Source organism: Grammomys surdaster, unplaced genomic scaffold, assembly GCF_004785775.1.
Source record: "Grammomys surdaster isolate TR1022 unplaced genomic scaffold, NIH_TR_1.0 126398, whole genome shotgun sequence".
In the NCBI taxonomy this organism is placed as follows: Eukaryota; Metazoa; Chordata; class Mammalia; order Rodentia; family Muridae; genus Grammomys; species Grammomys surdaster.
Genome location: NW_021621192.1, coordinates 4129026 through 4152863, shown reverse-complemented (window position 1 = coordinate 4152863; position 23838 = coordinate 4129026). Strand labels below are relative to the sequence as shown.

Genomic DNA, 23838 nt, shown 5'->3' with positions numbered 1-23838 from the left:
GTGTGTGTGTGTGTGTGTGTGTGTGTGTGTGTGTGTGTGTGTGTGTGAGAAAGCTGACGGTAAAAACAAAATTCAGTTATCTACCTATTATTTCTTAACAGATGGAAATCTGAATGATTTAACTTCTTTTTTTTAAATGATACTTTGAACACACACTCATTTTAAACACTTTGTCATTTGGAACCATGTTGTTTCTTCCATGGGAAATTTTTCTTGCAACTCAGTTTCCACTTTTAGATCTTTGAACTTAGATCAAAATGCAATTATTAGTAGTATATGATTTTTAATAACTTGTGTGTCCTCTGTTTGTATATTTTATATACTTTGAATAAAAACATTTGCTTCGTCTATTAAGTCTGTTTAACAGTTTATCTCCTTTAAGGTAATTTATCTCTGATTTAGGAGGATATGTTGTATGAAAAGAACAAAGTGTGGACAGTATGCTTGCAAACACTTGGTACATGGGTGTGAGGATGAGAATACCTGGATGACTGTATAAGAAACTTGAGAGGACACTAGATTGAAAGAACTGCCATACAAAGGGATTGGCAGGATGAATATTGAAGAAATGGCTATATTTCCAAAATCAACATAATCTCTGTCAAAATCCATGACATTCTTCACAGAGCTAGGATTAAAAAAAAACGTAAAATTTATATAGAAACCAAAACACTCAACAAGTAGCAAAAGTAAGCCTTGTAACGGTCACTGAAGGAAGAGCCCATACTCAGATAGTATGCAAAAAGAAAGAGCATTTATTCTGCAGAAACAACCAGCATGCGAGGGTCAACCATTCTTTGAAATGGCAATCCTAGACAAAGGCACATAGGCCTTTTTATAGGGAGCCCGGTGAACTCTATAGAAGGATTAGTTAATCTAAAATTTCATTGGTGAGTGCTGGGGGTGAGACACAGGTGATCAGTGGCCTATGTTCCTATGTCATGAATGTTTAACCACATGATGAAATAGGGCTGCCCAGTACATGTGGCCCATTCGGAGATATTTCCCTATTTTTGTGGTTATCCCCAGGGTGTTCTTTCAGAGAGGATTTTATGATCTTGCTCTGGATTTTATGGTCTGTTCCTAGAGCTGGTGTCTTATGACTTAGTTTTTTCAGACTTATGGTCTATTCCTGAAGCTTGTGCCTTATGGCCTTTTTCAAAATCAGGCCTAATCCTTAAAATAGAGACAAATGGGATCCTTAAATGGAGACAATAGGGTTCATATTGTCCTTTCAGCAGAAAGAGCAGTACTAGAGGTATCATAATCTCTGCCCTGGGATTATATTACAGACCTACATCGTTAGAGAAATTTTTAATCCCATTCTGGGGTTTCTATCCCACCTTGATCATTTAGTTCCTGGATAAAAGACACACAGCTTTTATTATTTACAATAAGCCTTAACAGCACACGAACTAGGTAGATATCTACCTTTAATGCTGTTAGAATCTACTTTTCTATCGATAATCCTGAGTTATTACTTACTGTGTTTCATCTGGGTTGCTCTTAACTCCAATCGGCCAGCCCTCAGGGCCATATTTTCATGACTCACCTAATCCATGGCAGCTTCTCCATTCACCTTCTCTCTATCCCTCAAGGTTCTCCTTCTCGACCCTCCAGGCCGAGGAACCCTAAAACCTACCTACCTATGTCTCTTCTGCCCAGTTATTGGTTATCAGCATCTTTATTCACCTATCAGAAATAACTTGGTAACAAGGTCACATAGCTTGAAGTGGGTCTATGTGCACACTCTTTTGAACAACCAGGTCTTGACATGGTTAGACTACAAGCAGCATTAGGCCAACCAACTACACTACATACTTAGAATTTTACTTTTGACAAACACATACATTGAAGAAAAAACAATTACTTTTAACAGCGTTAGACAAAATGGATTTGTTCATGATTCATATTGTTCACTAGATCCATATCTCTCACCAAAATAATCAATTAGAAATGGATCAAAGTTCTTAATGTAAGACCTGAAACTTTGAAATACTGGAAAAAACATTTTAAGATACTGGCACAGGCAAGGACTTTTTAAAATGTAGTAGCACAGGCAATGATACTAAGGATTGACAAATAGATATCATGAAATTGAAAAGCAAAGGAAAACCCAAGAGTGAAGAGAAAACATACAGAATGGGAAGGAAGAGTCTAACAACTTCACATCACATTGAATTTAACATCTAGGATATATGAAGAACTACAAAAATCAAGCATGCATGTAGACACACATACACAAATCATTTGACCAATAAATAGATAAATGCACTAAATAGTTTTCAAAAGCAGAAATACAAAGACTAATAAATATTTGAACTCCAGTGTTCAATATCCTTATCTCCTCAGGAGTTTGAATTAAAGTTGGTTTGAGAGGTTGGAGAGACGTCTCAGTAGCTCTTCTAGGGAACCCAGGTTCAATTCTCAACACTCACACAGCACCTCACAACCATCTGGAACACCCATTCCATGGGATTTGACACCTCTTATAGTCTGAGGGTATCAGGCATGAAAGGAACGCACAGACCTACAGTCCAGCAAAACACCTATACATTTTTTAAAAGTTTGAAAATTGTTTTGAGATTCTTTTTCATCCAAGTCAGAATGACAATTATCAAGAAAATAAGTGACAATAGATACTGGTGAGAATGTGAGGAAAGAGCTGTTATTCACTGAAGTTGGAAAGTATACTTGTGTAGTCATTATAAAAATATATACATGGACTTGCTGGGCAAGGTAGCCTGTACCATTAATTCCTGCATTCAGACAGGCTTCTGTCAATTGGAGGCCAGCCTGGTCTATATAGTCAGGTCCAGGACAACCAAGGTTATGCGGATCCTGCCTCATAGAAACAAAACGAATGACTCTAAAACTTTTAGACACTTCTACATCTCTGTTTATTGTTTGACTATTGGTAATAGGTAGGAAATTGAACTAGACTAGATGACCATCAAGATAAATGAGTAAATATGTGGTATATGCACAGTTGCAGAGAAAAATGCAGTCAGTGCATTTGTAAGATGATGGATAGAACTTGAAATCATTAAGTGAACTATAAAATCTATATATGTGATTTTATCAGCTGGGTGGTGGCGCACGCCTTTAATCCTAGCACTTGGGAGGCAGAGGCAGGCGGATTTCTGAGTTCAAGGCCAGCCTGTTCTACTGAGTGAGTTCCAGAATAGCCAGAGCTACACAGAGAAACCCTGTCTCAAAACAAACAAAAAAAAGATTTTATCTTTGAACTGGGTGTGTTGGGGCACATGACTTTAATCCTATCACTGAAGAGGTTGAGGCAGGTGTATCTTGCAGTTTGAGGCCAGTCTAGTTTATATAGTGAGATCCTTAATCAAAACAAAATCCAAAAAAAAAAAAGTTTTCTTTCTTTTTCTGTCACTTTTTAAATTTTTTTTAAGATTTATTTATTTAAGTACACAGTAGCTGTCTTCAGACACCAGAAGAGGGCATCGGATCCCACTACAGATGGTTGTGAGCCACTATGTGGTTGCTGGGAATTGAACTCAGGACCCCTGGAAGAGCAGCCAGTGTTCTTAACCACTGAACCATGTTTCCAGTCCTTTCTGTCACTTTTAAGGACAAGTTATCCCTTAAGGAGTTTAGCCCTGTCTATCTTGTGTCATTTATTTCAAACAAGTCTATTCTTTTCTGAGATTCACCTTAGGCTATTCAGTGATGGATTCTTTCACTAATGTTTTATTTGTAACAAATTTTATTGCTTTAAATTAAAAAAAAATAGTGCATGTTTTTTTCTCATGCATCACCTACATATAAAAGTGTGTGTACTTGCTGACTACAAAACTAGAAAGGGGTGGGGTCATGAGAGGAGAGGAAGGGATCCTAAAGGAGATGGAAGTAGGGCAGCAGCATACATATGACATGCAAGGAAGACAGGATGAGGAAGAGAATCATCTGAAGGAGGAAGGGTGTAGTGGGGGAGGGGCGCAGTGAAAGAAAGTATAAGCACACATGTATATGACCTTATTCATAATGTTAACCTAAAAGCAAACTTCAGGAAAATAGGCACTGTTTTTTGGACGGGAAAAAGAAAAGTGAGTGTTGAATCTAGGACTTGGCAGGTGTGCAACCAGCTTTGACTTGTAGTCTTACACAACTTGATAATCATCTGTTTGTAGAAGTAGAATTACGCCGGGCAGTGGTGGCGCACGCCTTTAATCCCAGCACTTGGGAGGCAGAGGCAGGCGGATTTCTGAGTTCGAGGCCAGCCTGGTCTACAGAGTGAGCTCCAGGACAGCCAGGGCTATACAGAGAAACCCTGTCTCGAAAAACAAAACAAAAAAAAAAACAAAAAAAAAAAAACAAAAAAAAAAAAAAAAAAGAAGTAGAATTACAGTTATCACTGTATGATGCTTGTTTTTTTACATATGTATGAATATACATTTGTATATGTGTATATTATATAAAGAGAATTAAAGAATTAAAAATGACTGCTAAAATAAAGCACGAAGAACTTACTCTGTTACCAAAAATAACAATACTTCATAGTATTAACTAGTGATTATATAATAATTATTCTTTGAATCTAGGATAAGCAAACTATAAACCAGTGTTTGTGCTTCTATTTGTGTAATGAAAGTTGGCATCAATAGCCATTTAATCTGCATTTTAACTATAATCTGCAATATTTATCACCTGATTCATTGCAGAAAATACTTAATAGCCCTTGCTTTAAATCATACTTTTTTGTATGTGGTTCTTTTTTTTTTTTCTTTTTTTTCTTTTTTGAGATAAGGTTTTATGTATCCCAATCTGTTCTCAAACCCTATGTAACCCAAGAGATATTCTTGAACTTCTGATCCTTCTTGCTCCAACTTCTGAACACTAAAAAATTACAGAGATACATTGCACTTGGTTTATGGTTTTGGTACATTTATTTAGTGTGGGCATAGTTATGTGGGCACTTAAGAAACCAGGCACAATTGTATAGGTCTGAAGACAACTTGTGGAAATTGATTCTCTAGTTCACTGTGGTGGTTCTAGGAATTGACCTCAAGTTATCAAGTGCCTTTACCACCAATGAGTCATGTCACTCCAAATCTTTATTTTTAAAGTGTACATGTAGAACAGAGAATCAAACTTTGTTCAATTAAATTTTTATATGGACTACTGTCATTAGAAAATACAGCTGTCTGTAATATGTGAGGCATGGTAAGGGGACTTGCTTGGTCCCTGTCTACTCACTCTGCTACCCACTTCCCCTTTTTACCTTTAGTCTCTAGCCACTGTTTCTTGAAGGGAATTGAGGAACCCCAGGGTTCTAAGGAATACAGTTTGACAATGGCTGCCTTATAACAACTCTTGAGGTAGTAAGTCTCTTATTATTTTCTTTTTTATCAGTGGTTTAGAGACTCAACTCATGACTGTGAGCTAGTCAAGGTTGTTTAGTAGCAACCAGAAATGAAAGAAAACCCAATGATAGCTAACTGTAGAATACATGATAATAATTGGCTTTTTACTATACTTTTTTCTTGTCACAAATCTATATTATTCTTACAAAATAGTTTTGTGATGACTGACTTTTTTGCTCCTTGACTTTTCTTATTTCATACAGGTTTCTGTAAAGCAAGCTTCCTTCCTTTGCTGGAATTTGCCTATACTTCTGTACTAAGTTTTGACTTTTGTAGCATGGCTGATGTAGCTGTCTTAGCTCGCCACCTTTTTATGTCAGAAGTTTTAGAAATATGTGAAAGTGTACATAAACTAATGGAAGAAAAGCAACTTACAGTGTATAAGAAAGGTGAAGTTCAGACAGTTGCATCTACTCAGGACTTGGCAGCACACAATGGAACTACAACACCACCTGGCACTAGGAATGAAGCAACTACAACTTTGTCAGGTGAACTTGGGCATTGTGAAATAGTATTGCTGGTCAATGGAGAATTGCCAGAAACAGAGCAGAATGGGGAGCCAGGACAGCAGCCTGCACCTCAGGTTTCTCCAGAGGCTGAAGCTAGTGTGGCCCCTGTAGAATGTATATCTGATCCCCACCCTGAAGTGGGAACTGCAAGCTTAGCAACAGAAAGCAACCAACCAGAGCTCGAGTCTGCAGTCATCAGAGAAGATGGCATAGCTGCTAATGTTCATCCTAAAATCTCAAAAGAGAATGCAGTCAACACCTCCCAAGAGGAGAGTGATATAGGAAATGATACGTCACCTGAAGACATCTGTGCCAAAGACTTTCCAGATCCTAGTCAGAGCCCTGACCAACCTTTAAAAGATGAAGAAACTCTAACTGAAGCTACAGAAAAGACAGACTCAGGCCCAGATGATGATACGTATAGGAGCCGGCTTAGGCAGCGGTCTGTTAATGAAGGGGGGTACATCCGGCTACACAAGGGCATGGAGAAAAAGTTACAGAAGCGGAAAGCCATCTCTAAGTCAGCAGTTCAACAGGTATGATAGGAAGTTGTTTTGGTTTTTTGTTGCTTAACCCTGATGGCAATTTTAGTAACAAACTTAAGCCCATAATAAAAATTACATGGGAGAGTAGATATGCAGGCAAGCAGTTTACTGCTTGAAGTATTATATTAGAAAATACATATCATGGCCCGTGACTTTAAAAATGATACTGAAGCTGAACATGGTGATACATGTGAGTCAAGAGAATTGCTCTGAGTCTGAGGCCAGTCTAGGCTCCATAGTACCAGGCAAGTCTGGGCTACATAGCAAGTTCATGCCTGGAAAAAGAAGAGAAAATGAACATATTTTCTTAGATTGTGTTTTTGTCTGTTTAGGTGGCCCAGAAATTAGTTCAAAGAGGGAAAAAGATGAAGCAACCTAAAAGGGATGCTAAGGAGAGCACCGAAGAAACAGCTCACAAATGTGGGGAATGCGGAATGGTTTTCCCAAGAAGATATGCCTTTATAATGCATACATTGAAACATGAAAGAGCTAGAGATTACAAATGTCCGGTAAGTACCCTGAAAGATAACTGGAATGATCCTACAATCATACGTGGAGTCCATCTTACCAACTGCTCTGTTACTCTGACTACTTTTGTTGTTGTTCTGTTTCTATTTTCTTTTTTTAAGGTGGAGTCTTACAGTGTAGCCCAGGCTATCCTTGGACTTGAGGTAATTCAGGATTCCAAGTGCTGGGATAACAGGCATGCAGGACCACAACCTACACTCTTATATTGCTAAAAGATTCTGATTCGTGTTATTTATTTGCCCCACCTGAATATTTTTTTCATCTGAGCTTCCTCAGAAAGAGGACAGTGACAAGATTGTTCTTACAAACAACAAACTTGGGTCTAAAGAGATGGCTCAGCAATTAAGAACATTTGTTCTTGCAGAGAATGGAGTTTCGGTTCCTAGCACACTCACGGTGGCTTAACAACCATCTGTAGGCATGTGTGTAGTGCACATACATAATATGCAGGCAAAAGACTCAATGCACATAAAAATAAATCTAAAAAGTAAAAACAAAACAGAAATGTAAAGTAGCAGAAGAGGAGACCGAGGCAACTGAATTCTGTTTGCCAGAGATGTATACATTTGAATTAGATAGCTAATAAAGCTGAGAACCAATCCAAGTTGTACTTTGGAACCAACAAAGTCTCAAGACTTGATGCTACTGATTACTTTGAGACTAGACATTGCCACCCCTTGGCCAGGAATCTCTTTTCCCTTGAAGTGAAAAGTACCACAGCTGCTCTGGGGAGGACGGTGTATAGTGAAAGGAAAAGTTCACTTACTGAATATTGAAACCTTTCTAGATCTTTGCTTACTCAGGTTTTCTCAATGTTAAGACTCAAAGCATTAACCTTAAAATGTTTTCTCTGCAAACAAAGAGAAATCCAAAGTTCAGTAACAAAGACCTAAACATTGCTATCCAGTGCCTAGGGTTGACATTGGAAAGTACTGCCGTCACTTCAGTGTCTCCTCTTATGTTGATTGTGATGGGGACGGCTCTAGGGTCTTGTACATACTAGGTATGTACTGTACCATAGTTATTTGGGGTTTCTTGTTGTTGTTGTTGTTTCTGTCCAGTTAATTATTTAAAATGTTTTACTCTGAAATACAAAATATCACAGATCTTAGGACAAAAGATTCTAAGGGGAAAAAAAGCAATTATGTCGAATTAAAAAAATTACTCACAAGCAAGGAGTGGCAGTGTACTCCTAAGGGCTTAGCATATGGGAAGCTAAAGCAGGAGACTGAGTTAAAGGACAGCCTTGACAATATAGATGAGAACTTGTCTCAAAAAAGAAACATGGACCACAAAATACGGTTTATGGAGAAGATAAGAGATTTCATCTATAAAACAACCAAATTCATTCAAGCCTTCCAAATTGATATAGATTCCACAAACTACAGGTTGAAGCAGTCAGTGCCTGTGAGAACGTTTGCAGGTAGAGAGAGATGGCTCGTCACTTAAGAGCACTCGTTGCTCTTGCAGATGACTTAGGTTTGCTTCCCATCACCTACGTGGTAGCCTACAACTATTCCAGAGAGAGGAATCTGAAGTTCAGTAACAAAGACTTAAAGATAGTACTAGCCAGTACTTAGCATTGATATTGAAAAGTACTGTGTCTCCTCCTTGTGTTGATTGGTTCTGGGGATGGCTCTAGGGACTACCCCAGCTAACTTCCCCAGCTAACTCCAGTTCAGGGGATCTGACTCTTTCCTAACTTCAGCAGACACCAGATATTCACATGGTGTATATACATACATGCAGGCAAAATAAAATACTCTTTACATAAAACACAATTTTCTTAGAATGTTTATAATTTTTTCCCAATACTGAGTATGTACAGGTCTTTTTATTATTCCTTGATATTAGTGTTTTAACAACTAATTATGTAGTGTTTACACAGTACTAGGTGTGTTAAGTTATTTAGAGATTTAGGGGTAGATGGGTAGTTTGCATACAAATACTGTGTCATTTTAAGAGAGTCCTGAAATTAGTGCTCAGTAGGTTAATGTTCTAGATTCTTTTGCTGTGATAAATACTCTAGTAAAAAGTATTTAAGGGAAGAGGGTTAGTCTGGCTCACTGTGGAAGAGTGCAGTCCATCACAGGAGGGAAGTCAGGGCAGAAAGAACTTGAAGGAAGTGTATGGTCACGTGAGGTCCACAGTCAGGGAGCTGAGGGCTTGGGCATGTGCTGCTGCTTAGCACCCTTCCTCCCTTAAGTTACTTTTGTCTGTCATGCCTTCTGTCATAGCACAGGGAGGAGTAATGAAGACAGTGTGATGCACATCAGCAGACAGATGCACACGGAGGAAACAACAGCTTTAAATACTGTTTATTAGAGATCACATGTTTTAACCCGAACACTGTTTTCCTTATGGTGGATTTACAATGATGTGATCCCATTGTAAATGGAAGATCTAGATAGTAACAATTATCTCAGAAAAGTAGGGGTTCAATCAAATAAATGTCCCAGAAAATAAATTAGAAAATAGGAATGAAAGAAATGAGAAGATTAGATTGTAACTTTTTAGTAATATTTCTAGAGCATGGATAGAAAGAAATAAATTTTTTTTTTTTTTTTTTTTTTTTGGTTTTTCGAGACAGGGTTTCTCTGTATAGCCCGGGCTGTCCTGGAACTCACTCTGTAGACCAGGCTGGCCTCGAACTCAGAAATCCGCCTGCCTCTGCCTCCCGAGTGCTGGGATTAAAGGCGTGCGCCACCACCGCCCGGCTAAGAAATAAATTCTTAAGGGCTGGAGAGATGGCTCAGCAGTTAAGAGGACTGGCTGCTCTTGCAGAGGTGCTGAGTTCAATTCCCAGCATCCACATGTCAGCTGTAAACCATCTGAAATGAGATCTGATACCCTCTTCTGATATGCAGGCATTCCTTTTGTTTTGTTTTTCAAGACAGGGTTTCTCTGTTGCCCTGGCTGTCCTAGAACCATTCTATAGACCAGGCTGGCCTCGAACTCAGACATTCTGTCTCTGCCTCCCAGGTGCTGGGATTAAAGGTGTGCACTACTACTGCCAGAAGAAAGAAGGAAATTCTTCTTTTTTTGTTTTGTTTTGTTTTTGTTTTTGTTTTTGTTTTCAAGACAGGGTTTCTCTGTGTAGCCCTGGCTGTCCTGGAACTCACTCTGTAGACCAGGCTGGCCTCGAACTCAGAAATCCTCCTGCCTCTGCCTCCCAAGTGCTGGGATTAAAGGCGTGCGCCACCACCGCCCGGCTAAGAAGGAAATTCTTAACAACAAAGCCAAAATCTAAGGTAAAAGCCCAGGGCTAGATCCCAGCACCCAGGAAACAGCAGACAGGATTCTGTGAATTTGAGGCAAGTTAAGTGAGTGAGTGAGTGAGTGAGAGAGAGAGAGAGAGAGAGAGAGAGAGAGAGAGAGAGAGAGAGAGAGAGACAATGTCTCAAAAAGACAAAAGGAGGTTTTGCTCAGAACATGGGATGACAAGCAACCTGTCTTACAGTCTTTAAGTTATTATATATTTATTTTATGTGCATTAGCATTTTGCCTACGTATGTATCTGTGTGAAGGTGTAAGAACTCATGAAGCTGGAGTTACTGACAGTGTTGAGTTGACATATGGATGTGGGAATGACACCCAGGTCCTCTGTAAGATCATACAGTACTCTTTAACTGCCGAGTCATCATCCCCGGCTCCAACATCATAGTCTTAACGTTCCTACTCACTAGTCCTTGTTTGATTTCCACCTCAATCTCTAGGGGTTTTTGTTTGTTTGTTTTGTTTTTTGGTTTTTTGGTTTTTTTTTGCGGGGAGGCCGGTGGTTGTGCCAGGGTCTGACACAGATTAGGCAATCCCTCTATCCCAAGTAACATACAAACCCTACTATTCCTTCAAGTCCCAATTCAAGCCTACTCTTAATTATCCCTTGTTAAATATTTCACTCTTCTTTTTTTTTTTTTAAATACATATTCCTGTACTGTGTTTAGGTTTTAATTCTCTCTGGAGTCTTAAGCTTTTCATCTTTATAATCTGATATCTAGGACTTTGTAGTTTTTATTTTTAATTTTTTTATTGTTTTGAGACAGTGTTTCATATACCCTTGGCTGTCTTTTGTGTATGCATGTTAAGTGTGTAGTTTCTGTATATATTGTCTTTTAAACAATGTATTTGTCTATTTTTATAATTATAACCAGATTGGAAAATTGAAATGTGCATTGTGTTTCACTTACTATTTTATATAGGAAGAACTTTTGTTTCTTTTTTTTAGTTATGCAAGAAACAGTTTCAGTATAGTGCCTCATTACGAGCACACCTTATACGGCATACAAGGAAAGATGCACCCGCACCATCTTCATCCAGTTCTACATCTAACGAGGCATCAGGAGCATCATCTGAGAAGGGAAGAACCAAAAGAGAATTTATATGTTCTATATGTGGAAGGACACTACCTAAATTATACTCTCTCCGCATACATATGCTAAAGCACACAGGTGTAAAGCCGCATGCATGCCAGGTAAAGACCTGTTTGTTTGATTACTTCATAAGGTTGGAAATCCACTGTAGTGGTGGGGTGGGTTTATACTCTGAAATTATCTTCAAGATTGTAAAATGTCAGGGAAATTCATCTGTTCTGTTGCCTACATTAAGTATGATTCCCTGTCGTAGTCTTTAATTTGCTGTCTGAAGTTATAATTGAGAATTTTAGTGTCTGTAAATTGAATATTTTGGTGAGAAGAGCTGTTCATCATCCCTTAGCCTTTAGTAGAAATAACCTGTAGTGAGAAAGAATGTGTGGCATAAGCAAATGCTGCTCAGAAAAAGACCTTCCTAAGCTGTCTCTTTGCTGTTACTGAGAATTAAGGGTAAGTAAAAGCCAAATGTTGGTTAATGAGTCCTGTGATATCCTCCAGCTTTGGGCTGTTTACTACATGGAAGAGTTTCGAATAATACCAATAGCCTTACGTATAAGCATGGCAATCTGTTTTATTTATCAAACAATTGTGGAAACAATACAGTTTTATTGTTGTTACATTTTTTTAGAACTTCATACATGAGTACTGTATCTACATCACTTCTGCCCGTCCTGCTCAGGTCTCCAACTCCTCCTTTGCACACCCTCATCCATGATTGCTTCTTGGCAATTACTATTGCTTAATGTTTATATGTTTTTGTCTATAAGCATATGTATGTGTACACATGTATATACACCCTCCTGGGTCAATTTAGCTTTGCTCATATGTACATAGATGTGTCTAGACCTGGCCACTTGGAATTGGGCATCTTATGTGGTGCTTGTTTCTGGAGAAGTCTGAATCTCCCTCTCTCTCAGCAGTGACTGGCCACCCATAGCTCTTGATCTAGGGGTGAGGTCATATGGAATTCTCCTGTCTGTTTTTTGGCTTGTCAGTTGATGTTGTGGAGGTAATTGTATTGTTCAGGCAACCATATTGTTGAGAGTCCATGGGTGCAGCTTCCCCGATAGATGGAGAAGATACCATTTCAGAGCAGATACCCTGGTTCTCTGGTATTCACAGTCTAACCCTCCACTTTTCTGAGATTTTTTTTCAGTTGTGGTTGGGAACCCACAGTCATTTGTTCTCTTCATTTTGATCTAACTATTTTGGATCTCTGTAATAGCATCAATCTAATGCAAAAAGAAGTTCTACTTATTTACAGAAATAAGAATATTTAGAATATTTAAATATTTAGAAGACTTAGAAATATCATTCTAGGACATGACAGTAGGTCTCCTCTCAGCTCTATGACCTCTCTGGCCACAGCTCTTCCTCTTTATTTTGGTTTTTGCTTCTTTTTTTTTTTCGAGACAGGGTTTCTCTGTGTAGTCCTGGCTGTCCTGGAACTCACCTTGTAGACCAGGCTGACCTCAAACTCAAGAGATCCACCTGTCACTGCCTCTCAAGTACTGACATTAAAGGCGCATACCACCACTGCCCAGCCACAGACAGGTCTCTTTTTAAAGCATCTTACTGTATGAAAACAGAATTTGTTATAGGAGAACCCTTTGTCAGTATTTAGTATTGATCATTAGCTCATGGAGAGTATGTTTTATTTTTATTTTCAGTCACTGAGCTTTTCTTATTTTTGAGGTTAAGCTCTAAGAATTGCTTATTCATAAACTTAAACTCTGAGTATTAGTTGAACCTCTGTTCTTCAGTGTAACACTACTTAAAATGTGTGTTCCATGGAAAATAAATATAAACTAAGAGAGAAAGACCTCAGAGCTATTGACACTGCTGCATTCATTGTGCTCAACAAGAGAGTTTCCCAGTGGATTGGGGAAACGGAAGTACAGTCAGTTCTTCCTCCAGAGTTTGAGAAGAACTATTTCATGTGATGTTTTGGAAGATGAGAAGTGAGCGCTCTTGATTGAGCTTTCACGCCTCTTTAGGGTAAAGTATTTTGCCAAGCTGGCAAGGATGGCACCATGATTTTTCCTACTAGAACAATGGCAGTTGTACTGAATAAGAAAGGGGCTCAACTAGCTAAGATCCTTGGTATTTGTGGCTTCATCTAACATTTCTATTTACAATAATAGTTTGTTCACAGTCATGAGTAATTACATCTTTTTTGTTTTGCTGCCTTAAACATTTCTGTTTCAGGTGTGTGGAAAAACTTTTATCTATAAGCATGGTCTAAAATTGCATCAAAGTCTGCATCAGTCACAAAAGCAGTTTCAGTGTGAACTGTGTGTCAAGTCATTTGTTACCAAGCGGAGTCTTCAGGAACATATGAGTATTCATACAGGTAATATAAAAAGAAACATATTGACATAGTTATATTTTATAATTTTAATTTAGTATTATGTTGATTGATTATACTTTATATCAGAACTTTATATTCCCAAAACCTGGGACCACTAGGCAAGAGTATGAGTTCAAGGCCAGCTTAGACTTCATATTAAGTTCTAGGCAAGTCCGATCTATATAGCTGGGCCTACCCCCAAGTAGAAATAATTCAGATGCTCATAAGTTAATGTGTTCAATCATCAGTGAGCAGTAAAATTTTAAAGTTTTCTTAAATATAATTTCTGATTTTTTTTATAAAAAATTTTACTTACTTCGTGTGTATTTATGCATGCGTTTATCTGTGTATGGCATTTGGGTGCTGTGGCATATGTGTAGAGGTCAGCGGATAGCTCTCAGGAGTTAGTTCACTTCATCATGTGTGGCTATAAGGAATTGAACTAATGTTGAAAGGGTTGGCAAGCAGTGCTTTACCTGCCAAGCCCCGCATCTATGCTCAGGTGTGCTGTAAAGCAAGAATGTAGGAATGGCCAGTGCTGCTGAACTTACAGATAACACTGCCACTATTCTAGTTCATAAAGTCATCAGACATGCTATGTCCTTGCACAGTGGCTTTTACTAGTATAATCATGCTCCATCCGTCCTAGCTGTCCTAGAACTTATTTTGTAGTCCAGGCTGGCCTAGAACTCAAGAGATTCTCTTGCCTCTATCTCTCAAGTCCTGGGATTAAAGGCATACACCACCATGCCTCCAAAACCTTCTGAACCACATTATCAGGTAGTCATGGCACTGACTCTATTCTTGGTCCCAATTTTCCATTTCTGTCAACTGTGTCAGGAGAGCTGCCACAACTCTGGGATTCCCATGCTGAGCAGAGATAGAACAGTGATAGCTCGGTAGGCAGGCATGGCCCCTGGTCTACAGAGTACCCTCTACATCTCCTCTGAATGTTTCTCGTGTTACCACTTCCTCATCTCTACCCAGAGCCCCTGTCCTCTTCCTCCTTCCTCTCCTGTGAATGCTGTGACTGCTGTAACTCAGCTCTCACCTGCAAAGGTATTTGTCTCAGTGACAGAAAACTACCATGACATTTTAAATATATCTTAACAGTTTTGAAAGAGAAAAAGAAATTTTAATGGAGTTTTTTTCCAGGATTTTGTAAATTGTTACTGTTTACTCTTGTCTTGATAAAATTTTAACTTCAGAATGTGGAAATAATTGATAATCCTAGCTAGCCTGTATAAAAGACACTCAACCCAGGTATTTTGTTTACAAAATGGATGCCTACATTGGGCAGGTTTAGTGCTATACTTACTAACCTTGTTGCTTGCTGTTTCTCCTGGTCTCATGATCATAGTCTGTTGTTCTCTTCCACCTTTGTCTTTCTCCTCTCCCTCTACCTGCACAACTCCCTTACTCGATCCTCAAGTCCCACCTTTCTCCCTCCACTGCCCCGTCACAGGCTCTAACCTTTTATTGACCAATTAAATTAGGGAACAAGATTCACACAGCACCACTTGGTGCTCTATGGAGCAACCACATTTATTTATTTAGCATTAGAATACAAGCAGCATTAGACCAAAGCACTCCACCAGAAATGTAATGGATGTTGAAAAGATGACCTAAGTACTGTATTTATAACATAGCTTTTCACTTTCTTACAGGAGAGTCCAAGTACTTTTGCTCAGTTTGTGGAAAGTCTTTTCACAGGGGCTCTGGACTTAGCAAACACCTTAAGAAGCACCAGCCAAAGCCTGAAGTTCGAGGCTATCATTGTACTCAGTAAGTGTTGACTGTGATGATAACTCCGATATGCTACCTCACTTATTTGAGTTTTGCTTTTTTACAAGAAAACATTCAAAGATAACATTAAGCCATTATTTCAGGCTTATTGAGTTATTGAGTCATCAGTCCACCTAGCTTTTACTGTTGGTTTTAAGAGTTTTTTTAAACAGTGACTTGAAGAGACTTTCCAAGGTCCTGTCTAGAGGTGGAGACTGTAAGGCAGAGGTCTACAACCAGCAAAGCTCCTTCGTAGAGTTCTTGAAACATTGTATGTTCTTTCTCTTTCCTTAGACTCTTCTCTTTGCACTTTCCTAGCCGTTTTTTTAAATTGAAGTTAAGCTCATTAAATGAAAACTAATCACCCTAAAGAGTTGCTGTTGTTTGCTTACTTTAGTTTTTGTTGAGACAGGGTTTCTTTGTGTAACAGCTCTAGCTGCCCTCAAACTCACAGAGATCTGCCTGCCTCTGTCTCCAGAGTGCTGGGATTGAAGGCGTCTCCCATCACCACCTGGCTGGAAGCTTTAATACATTCATAATTTTGTTAAAATAAGATGACTAATTCTAGAATCTTCCTAGCACTCAGCCTAATAGTTTGTCAGTTGTCTGAGTGTTCACTAACAGGTTGTGCAGACTCAGGTCAGCCAGTGAAAGCACAGCATCTTTGTAGATTGTATCTCAGTGTATTTTCAGCTTTATGTATTTATGCATCTTGATCCCTAGAAAGAGGTTTAAGAAACTCAGAGCATCTTGTTCTCATGCTTTTGGTATTTACATTTCTACAAAATTTATTCCTTGCCCTTAAGAGACACTGGCTAATCTATTCGGTTTAAAATGTTCTCAACAACAGTTCTACTCCAAACACACAGTTATACAAAAGTTGGAATATAAATAAAAGGAAAAGATAGGCTCCTTCAGTGAGCCCTCCAATAGGTTCAAACAATCTTAGTTGTAGACCAAGTGTGGTGGTGCACACCCTTAGTCACGGGGTCTTTGTATGTTGGAGGACAGCAGGGCTACATAGTGAAACCTTTTCTCCAAAAAAACCCCATACAATGAAACAACACAAACAAACAAACAAACAGCTATAGATCTTCAGCTATAGATTCTTATTGTACTAGGAACTCTTATTAGGAAGTCAGTAAATGGCGGGCGGTGGTGGCGCACGCCTTGAATCCCAGCACTTGGGAGGCAGAGGCAGGTGGATTTCTGAGTTTGAGAGTTCGAGGCTAGCCTGGTCTACAGAGTGAGTTCCAGGACAGCCAGGGCTACACAGAGAAACCCTGTCTCGAAAAAACAAACAAACAAACAAAAGGAAGTCAGTAAATTCAAAATGCCATAAAACCTTAGATAATAATTGTTTTAGTAAAGATTATTTTTATTGTATATGTATAGGTGTTTGCCTGCATGTATGTGTGTGCACCGTGACTGTGCCTGATGCTTGCATAGGCCAGAAGATGTTGGGATTCCCTGGGATTGGACTTAGAGAGAGTTGTGAGCTGCTGTGTGCGTGCTGGGGATGAATCCCTGAGTCCTCTACAAGTGGTCTCAACTGCTGAGCTGGCTCTACAGCCCTAGGTCTTGATTTAGCAGTTGCTGGCCCTTACAAGCTTTTTTGTCTTTGTGGTTTTTTTTGAGACAGGGCCTTTCTATTTAGTCCTGGCTCTCGTAACTCATTGTTTTTGGGGACAGGATTTCACTATGCAAGCAAGCTCTGGGTAGCCTAGAACTCATGAAAGTGATTTGCTTGCCTTCGGGATGCTGGGATTAAAGAGGTATGCCAACTCACCCAGATTTGGTATATACTTTTGATAAGTTCCTAAACTCCTAAGTGATGTACAACTTTTATGAATAAATAGGTTTTTGCCATTTCCTACTGTGCTATATTTGCTTATTTGACTACAGATAGTCTTATAAGATGGAGTTGACTATGGTGGCACATGCCTGTAATCCCAGTATTTGAGCTGAGGCTGGAAAATTGCATGTTGGAGACATGCTTGGGCTACACAGTGAAAGTGTTTCCAAACAAAACAAACATACCAAAAACAACTCAAATATAGGGTGGAAGTTTTGTTTTGTTTTTTTGAAACAGAGTCTAAATAAATAGCCTTGGCTGTCCCTAAACTTTCTATGTAGTCCAGGCTGGCCTTGAACTCAGAGATCTGCCTGCCTTTGTCCCTGAAGTGCTGGGACTAACAGTGTGTGCCACTAGCTCCTGGCCCTAGGTTCAGTTTTTCTGTTAGTACTTTTTGTTGTTGCTGCTACATGTCAAAGAAAATCCAACGTAACTGTCTTGAATGAAAAGGAAAGTCTGGAGGACTGCGTGCTTTAGTCTACGCCGGATTCAGATTGATTAGTATCTGGTTTCTCTCAGGCTCCATATGGACAAAGTCTGGCAGTGCTTTCAACTTCTCATCCTCTCAACTTCCAAACTGTCAAGAGTCTTTTCTGGTAGTTCCTGTAAAAGTCCCGTGTTTCCCTCTGATTGGATCCAGTTAAGTCACTTGGCATCCCTAAGCTGATTGCTGCTACCAAGGGAATGCTGTTACTGTCATTGATTAGGCCTGAATCATTGCTTCATTCCTAGTGTCAATGATGGAGCCTACCTTCCCAACAGGGCCCAAAGAGAAAGGGGTTGAAGGGGATGCAGAGAGAGGGATCGGAAGAGAGGTGCACAGTAAATCCACTTTGTGATAACTTTTGGGAACTCTGCATGAAGCCTTCTCAAGCATTTTGAGTGTTCTAAAAACAACTTAAACCTTGCATCCTTGATGCAAGACTGTAAATTGGATCTCTCTCTCTTTCTGTGATGTTTTAAATTTGGAATAATTTTGTGAAGCTTCAAAAACAAGAATATAGTGAATTCTTGGAGATTTGTTTTAAAGATGATTCAATTGGATAATTAAACTTTATTACAGATGTGAAAAAAGTTTCTTTGAGGCGAGAGATCTGCGTCAGCATATGAACAAACACCTTGGTGTGAAGCCGTTTCAGTGCCAGTTTTGTGATAAGTGCTACAGCTGGAAGAAAGATTGGTATTCCCACGTAAAGTCCCATTCTGTCACTGAGCCTTACAGGTGAGTAACTCTCAGAAGGCTCTAAACTCAATGAGAAATACCCAATTTCACTTGATTCTTATCTCCATTATTACTTTGGAGAAAAATAATTTGGGCCTTCTCTATTTTAGGTGTAATATATGTGGCAAGGAATTTTATGAAAAAGCTTTATTCAGAAGACATGTAAAGAAGGCCACCCATGGGAAGAAAGGAAGAGCAAAGCAAAACCTGGAACGGGTGTGTGATCAGTGTGGAAGGAAATTCACTCAACTGAGAGAGTACAGGAGACACATGAACAACCATGAAGGTAGCGTATACACATCTGATAGAAGAGAGCCAAGGGGCATTCCTAGTTTGTCAGCTCTTTTGCCTGTTACCGAATTACTTATTTCTTTATAGATTAATCTTGCATCTTGAAAGATTTTTTAACAGAATTGATACTTAGTCTGAGAACTTAATTATTTGTAGGCTCTTATCCTAGGAATGTAAGACTGCAGTGAAGAATAAGATTATGACAGACTCACAATTGTTCAGCAGTAACTTCTGTTATGAGAACACCTTTAGAGAGATTGTAGTGCAAAACCTTGGTTAGACTATTGAAAATTAGTAGATGCTAACTAAAAGGTGACAGTAATAAAAGAGAAGTGGTTGTGGAAAACAGTACTGAAGAAAATTTGTAAGTCCATCTTCGTGTGTGTGTGTGTGTGTGTGTGTGTGTGTGTGTGTGTTGGAATTTGGCACCTTACTCCACACAAACTTTTTTCTTTTTCTTTTCTTTTCTTTTTTTTTTTTTTTTTGATAGGTGTTAAACCTTTTGAGTGCTTAACATGTGGAGTAGCGTGGGCTGATGCCCGATCTCTAAAACGTCATGTCCGAACACATACTGGTGAACGGCCTTATGTGTGTCCCGTGTGTAGTGAAGCCTACATAGATGCTCGAACACTTCGTAAGCATATGACTAAATTCCACAGAGACTATGTGCCTTGCAAAATTATGCTGGAAAAAGACACTCTGCAGTTTCATAACCAAGGAACGCAAGTGGAACATGCTGTCAGCATCTTAACTGCAGACATGCAGGAACAGGAAAGCGGTGGGCCTCAAGAACTTGAGACTGTGGTGGTGACAGGAGAAACTATGGAAGTTCTTGAAGCTGTGGCAGCTACCGAGGAGTGTCCATCGGTGTCTACCCTCTCTGACCAAAGCATTATGCAGGTGGTTAACTATGTGCTGGCACAGCAGCAAGGGCAGAAGCTGTCTGAAGTTGCAGAAGCCATTCAGACTGTTGAAGTGGAGGTAGCACACATGCCAGAAGCAGAGTGAGTGCGGCAGTCACAGACAGGCCTGCCCATGCAGCTCACAGGACACGTTTACAGTTCATGTCACCACTGTGTAGACTTTGGATGTGGAATACTGGGTTGTTGGTGACATCACTAGTCTTCTTGTCTGGCCAGTGAATTCTGCAGGAAAGTCCACTTTCCGTAAAGAAATTGAAAACAAAAATCTGTTGGATGGAAGTAGTTGATCATGGTATGCCTTTTATGAATTAATGTTTATAAATAACAGTACCAAATTTAAAGATGTGCAGTTTCATTTATATTTTGACTTTATTACATAATTTGAATTAAAAGCTGCAGTTAGCGTTTCTTCTGTTGTCTTTTTAAAATACAGAGGTTCTGTGACTAGTTGCTGTTTGTGGATTTAAAAATTCTAATATAAAAAGCATATCTGTGAGATGCATAAATATATTACATTTAAAAATGCTTTAGAGCTGATTCTTGACTTACTATTTATTTTAACTGCTTCTAAGTCCAGAATCTATTCTGTCCTAAAGCACTTAAATGATTTCTGTGTTGTAATCAAGTTTGTATAATTTATTTATCTGTATGGGAGACCCATATGCAAAGCTAATTTTAAAATACCATTACAATGCATGAGATGCCTCTAGAGCCTTACTGTACTATCTCCTCAATGCTAGTAACTGGCCATGAGGAAAGAGTACTGTTTCTCAACTCTGTTGATGGGAAGTTTCTGTTTTGTAACACTGACTATGAATGAAAAAAAAAAAAAAATCAGCCCTGTTTCTTTTGTTAAAGAATGAACAAGTTAGTGAAGAAGTTAAGTTTGATATGTTTAGTTTTTTTGTATCATGTTTGTTTAAATTTGTTGAAAAACTACACATCTATAGTGGTAATATGGATGTCATATAATTGTTAGATAATTTCAGAATGTTGAAAATTCTTCAGTGCAGCCCTTAGTATACTATATTACATAAAAAAATGATTATGACACTATCAAATTGCTGAAGGTATTTTGAAAAGTTACTTTAAAACTAAATTATACTCATTCATGTGTTTGATTTTTTTTTTTTTTAATTCCTCACTTCTCTGAGTTGTCAAATACTCAGATTTTGAAAATAACCATGGGGAGATGCCACATCTCTCTCTAGAAGACTATCGTTCAAGCTATGATTGTTAAAATTAAGCTTTTAAATATTAGAAGCTTTCTTAAGATATATAATTAAGATATAAAATAGATTATATGTAAATCATTCCTAAAGCACAAGAAATGAATGTGCCTTGATGTACATATATAATATTAGAATGCTTATTCCAGTTGACTTTGAAAATGGCTTTAAGGTTAAGGAGTAAATATGGTAATGCTGCATGCATCTTCTTGCATATGGAATGTGCGCATTTGCAAATTTGTTGTTTTCAAAGCTGTGTGGCTTTCAGTTTTAAAAGTGAATTTATATACAGCTCATAACTTCATAAAGGCTATTCCTTGGTCATGTCCACCAGTTAGTGAAAAAGTATTTCAACGAAACTAAAATTTGAAATTGTCTTTTATGTTCCACTTTCACCACTGTTAGATTTAGTTAAATGTATAAGATTATTAATGTATATCAGAAATATGTAAATAAAAGATGTTCAGTCTTGTTAAAAGCAAAGCTTTGGTGTTGGGCTTGACATCATTTTCAGTCTATACCTGATAGTATACCTGATTTAACACCTTACAAAGAGTAAGCAAATTTATTATTTTGTGGATGTGGTCTGTGTACATGAACTCTCCTATTTGTGTAAGTGTGGAAGCTAGGGGTTAACCTTAACCTTATCTGCTATCTTTATTGTTCTCTCTCTCTCTCCCTCCCTCCCTCCCTCCCTCCCTCCCTCCCTCCCTCTATCACACTTTAAATTTGTGTGTGTGTGTTGGCACACACTTGCCGAATTCTTGTAGAGATCTGAGGACAGCTTGTGGGATTGGATTCTCTTCTCAACGTGTGGGTCCCAAAGATTGAACTCAAGTCATTAGTCTTTGTGGCAGGTTTTTATGGCATAGTTATCTTGCTGAACATCCATCCACCTTATTTCCTTAAAAGTATGTCACTAAACCACAAGCTTGGGCTAGAGAGATGACTCAGTGGTTAAGAGCATCGGCTGCTTTTCCAGAGGACCCAGGTTCAATTCCCAGAATCCACATGGTGACTCAAAACTGTCTATAACTCTAGTTCCAGTAGATCTGACTCCCTCACATGACATACATGTAAGCCAACAAACAAGTGTGCATATAAATAAATAAACAAATAGCTTCAAAAAACAAAAATCAGGAACTTGCTGTTTGGCTCTTAGATGCCTGGCCTGAAATCCCCATGCATACTCATGCCTCACCCATGTTAACACTGGTATAACAATAGATGCACTTTACCCTGCCCAGATTTTATGTGTGTTCTGGAAATCTAAGCCCAGGTCTTCATTCTTGGAAGTAAATGTTTTACCTACACTGTGATCTTCCCAGTCCTAGAGTAAGGAAATTAAACACATGTATAACCATTGGGGGCTGGAGAGATGGCGCTCAGTGGTTAAGAGCACTGACTGCTCTTACAGAGGTCCTGAGTTCAATTCCCAGCAACCACATGGTGGCTCACAACCATCTGTAGTGGGATCTGATGCCCTCTACTGGTGTTTCTGAAGAGAAAAACAGTGTACTCACATTAAGTAAATAAATTATTTTTTTTAATTAGGAGAAATAATTTTGTATTAAAACTTCTTACTCAGAAGCTTGCTTTTAATTTTGTATTAAAACTTCTTACTCAGAAGTTTGCTTTTATGACAAAATTAATGGGAAAGCAAATAACTGCCAACTTCGGATGAGTTGAATTTGTACAATTATGTGTTGAGGGAGTGGTGGTGCACACCTTTTTAAGCCTAGCAGTTGGAAGGCAGAGGCAGGCAGATCTCTGATTTTGAGGCCAGCATGGTCTACACAGCAAATTCCAGGACAGCCAGGGCTACACAGAAACAGACAAACCTTGTCTCAAACAAGAAAAAAAATCTAACAATTAGGGGCGCTGTGTGTGTGTGTGTGTGTGTGTGTGTGTGTGTGTGTGTGTGTGTGTGTGTGACAGCTAGAGAGGTGCCCACACCCGGATGGGCTTTTATTGACATAGCTATTCAGCTTTGCCCTTTTCCCATCTCTGAGCATCAACAACAAAGTCTTAGGTTTAAGCTAATTTTGACATCGGAGTTAAGTCCTTCTGCTTTTGAGGGGAAGGGTTGTTCTTGAAATACTATGTAGCCCCCCCTGGCTGACCTGGAACTCACTAGCTAGATCCCATTGGCCTTGAACTGAGAAGAGATCCACCTGTCTCTGGCAAGTGCTGGTATTAAAGGCCTATGTCAGCATGCCTAGCTTCCCCTTTGTTATTTCATTTTTGCCTTGAGTATTTATTCTCTTATATAAACTTTAGGATTACCATCTCAATCACTGGAGGAAAACTATACTTGTATTCTGCCTATACTTACAGTGACTTTAAACAAGTCTTGAGAAAATTGGTATCTTTTTAAATCGATTTTTGAAAGAATTTCATTACTTTATGTATATGTTCTGCCTGAATGTCTGACCATGTACCCCATGTATGCCTGGTGCTGGTACAGGCCAGAAGACATCAGATCCTCTTGGAGTTAGAGACTTGTGAACCACCATGGTTGCTGGCAATCAAACTCAGCCCCATGGAAGAGCAGCCAGTGCTCTCTTAACCACTGAGCCATGTCTCTAGCTCCATTTTCTTTTTTTTCGAGACAAGATTTATTTTTTCCAGGCTGGCCTTGAACTCACAAAGATCTCCCTGCCTGTTCCTCCTGAGTGTTAGCTAGGATTAAAGGTGTACACCACCAGGCCTAGCAAATTTGAATTTATTTCCTGAACTTGCTAATATGTCCAGATAGGACTACTGTGGTTTCATTCTTCCTGTCCAGGTGCTGCTGCACACCAGCAGGGAAGGATGGAGCAAAGCCGAGTTCTCAGGTCT

The 23838-nt window shown here is 38.9% G+C and overlaps 1 protein-coding gene across 2 annotated transcripts in view; it reads left to right on the top strand.

Moving 5' to 3' along the window:
• Nucleotides 1-21480, top strand: part of Zbtb11 (zinc finger and BTB domain containing 11) — a 32694-nt gene extending 11214 nt beyond the window's left edge. For both annotated transcript variants that reach the window (XM_028760285.1, XM_028760286.1), the window contains 8 exons: nt 5594-6435; nt 6777-6953; nt 11198-11443; nt 13551-13695; nt 15360-15477; nt 18396-18554; nt 18665-18840; nt 19336-21480. In XM_028760285.1, the coding sequence (XP_028616118.1) occupies nt 5594-6435; nt 6777-6953; nt 11198-11443; nt 13551-13695; nt 15360-15477; nt 18396-18554; nt 18665-18840; nt 19336-19853 (2381 nt within the window). In that variant the 3' untranslated portion in view covers nt 19854-21480. The remainder of the gene's footprint in view (nt 1-5593; nt 6436-6776; nt 6954-11197; nt 11444-13550; nt 13696-15359; nt 15478-18395; nt 18555-18664; nt 18841-19335) is intronic.
• The last annotated feature ends 2358 nt before the right edge of the window (nt 21481-23838 follow it).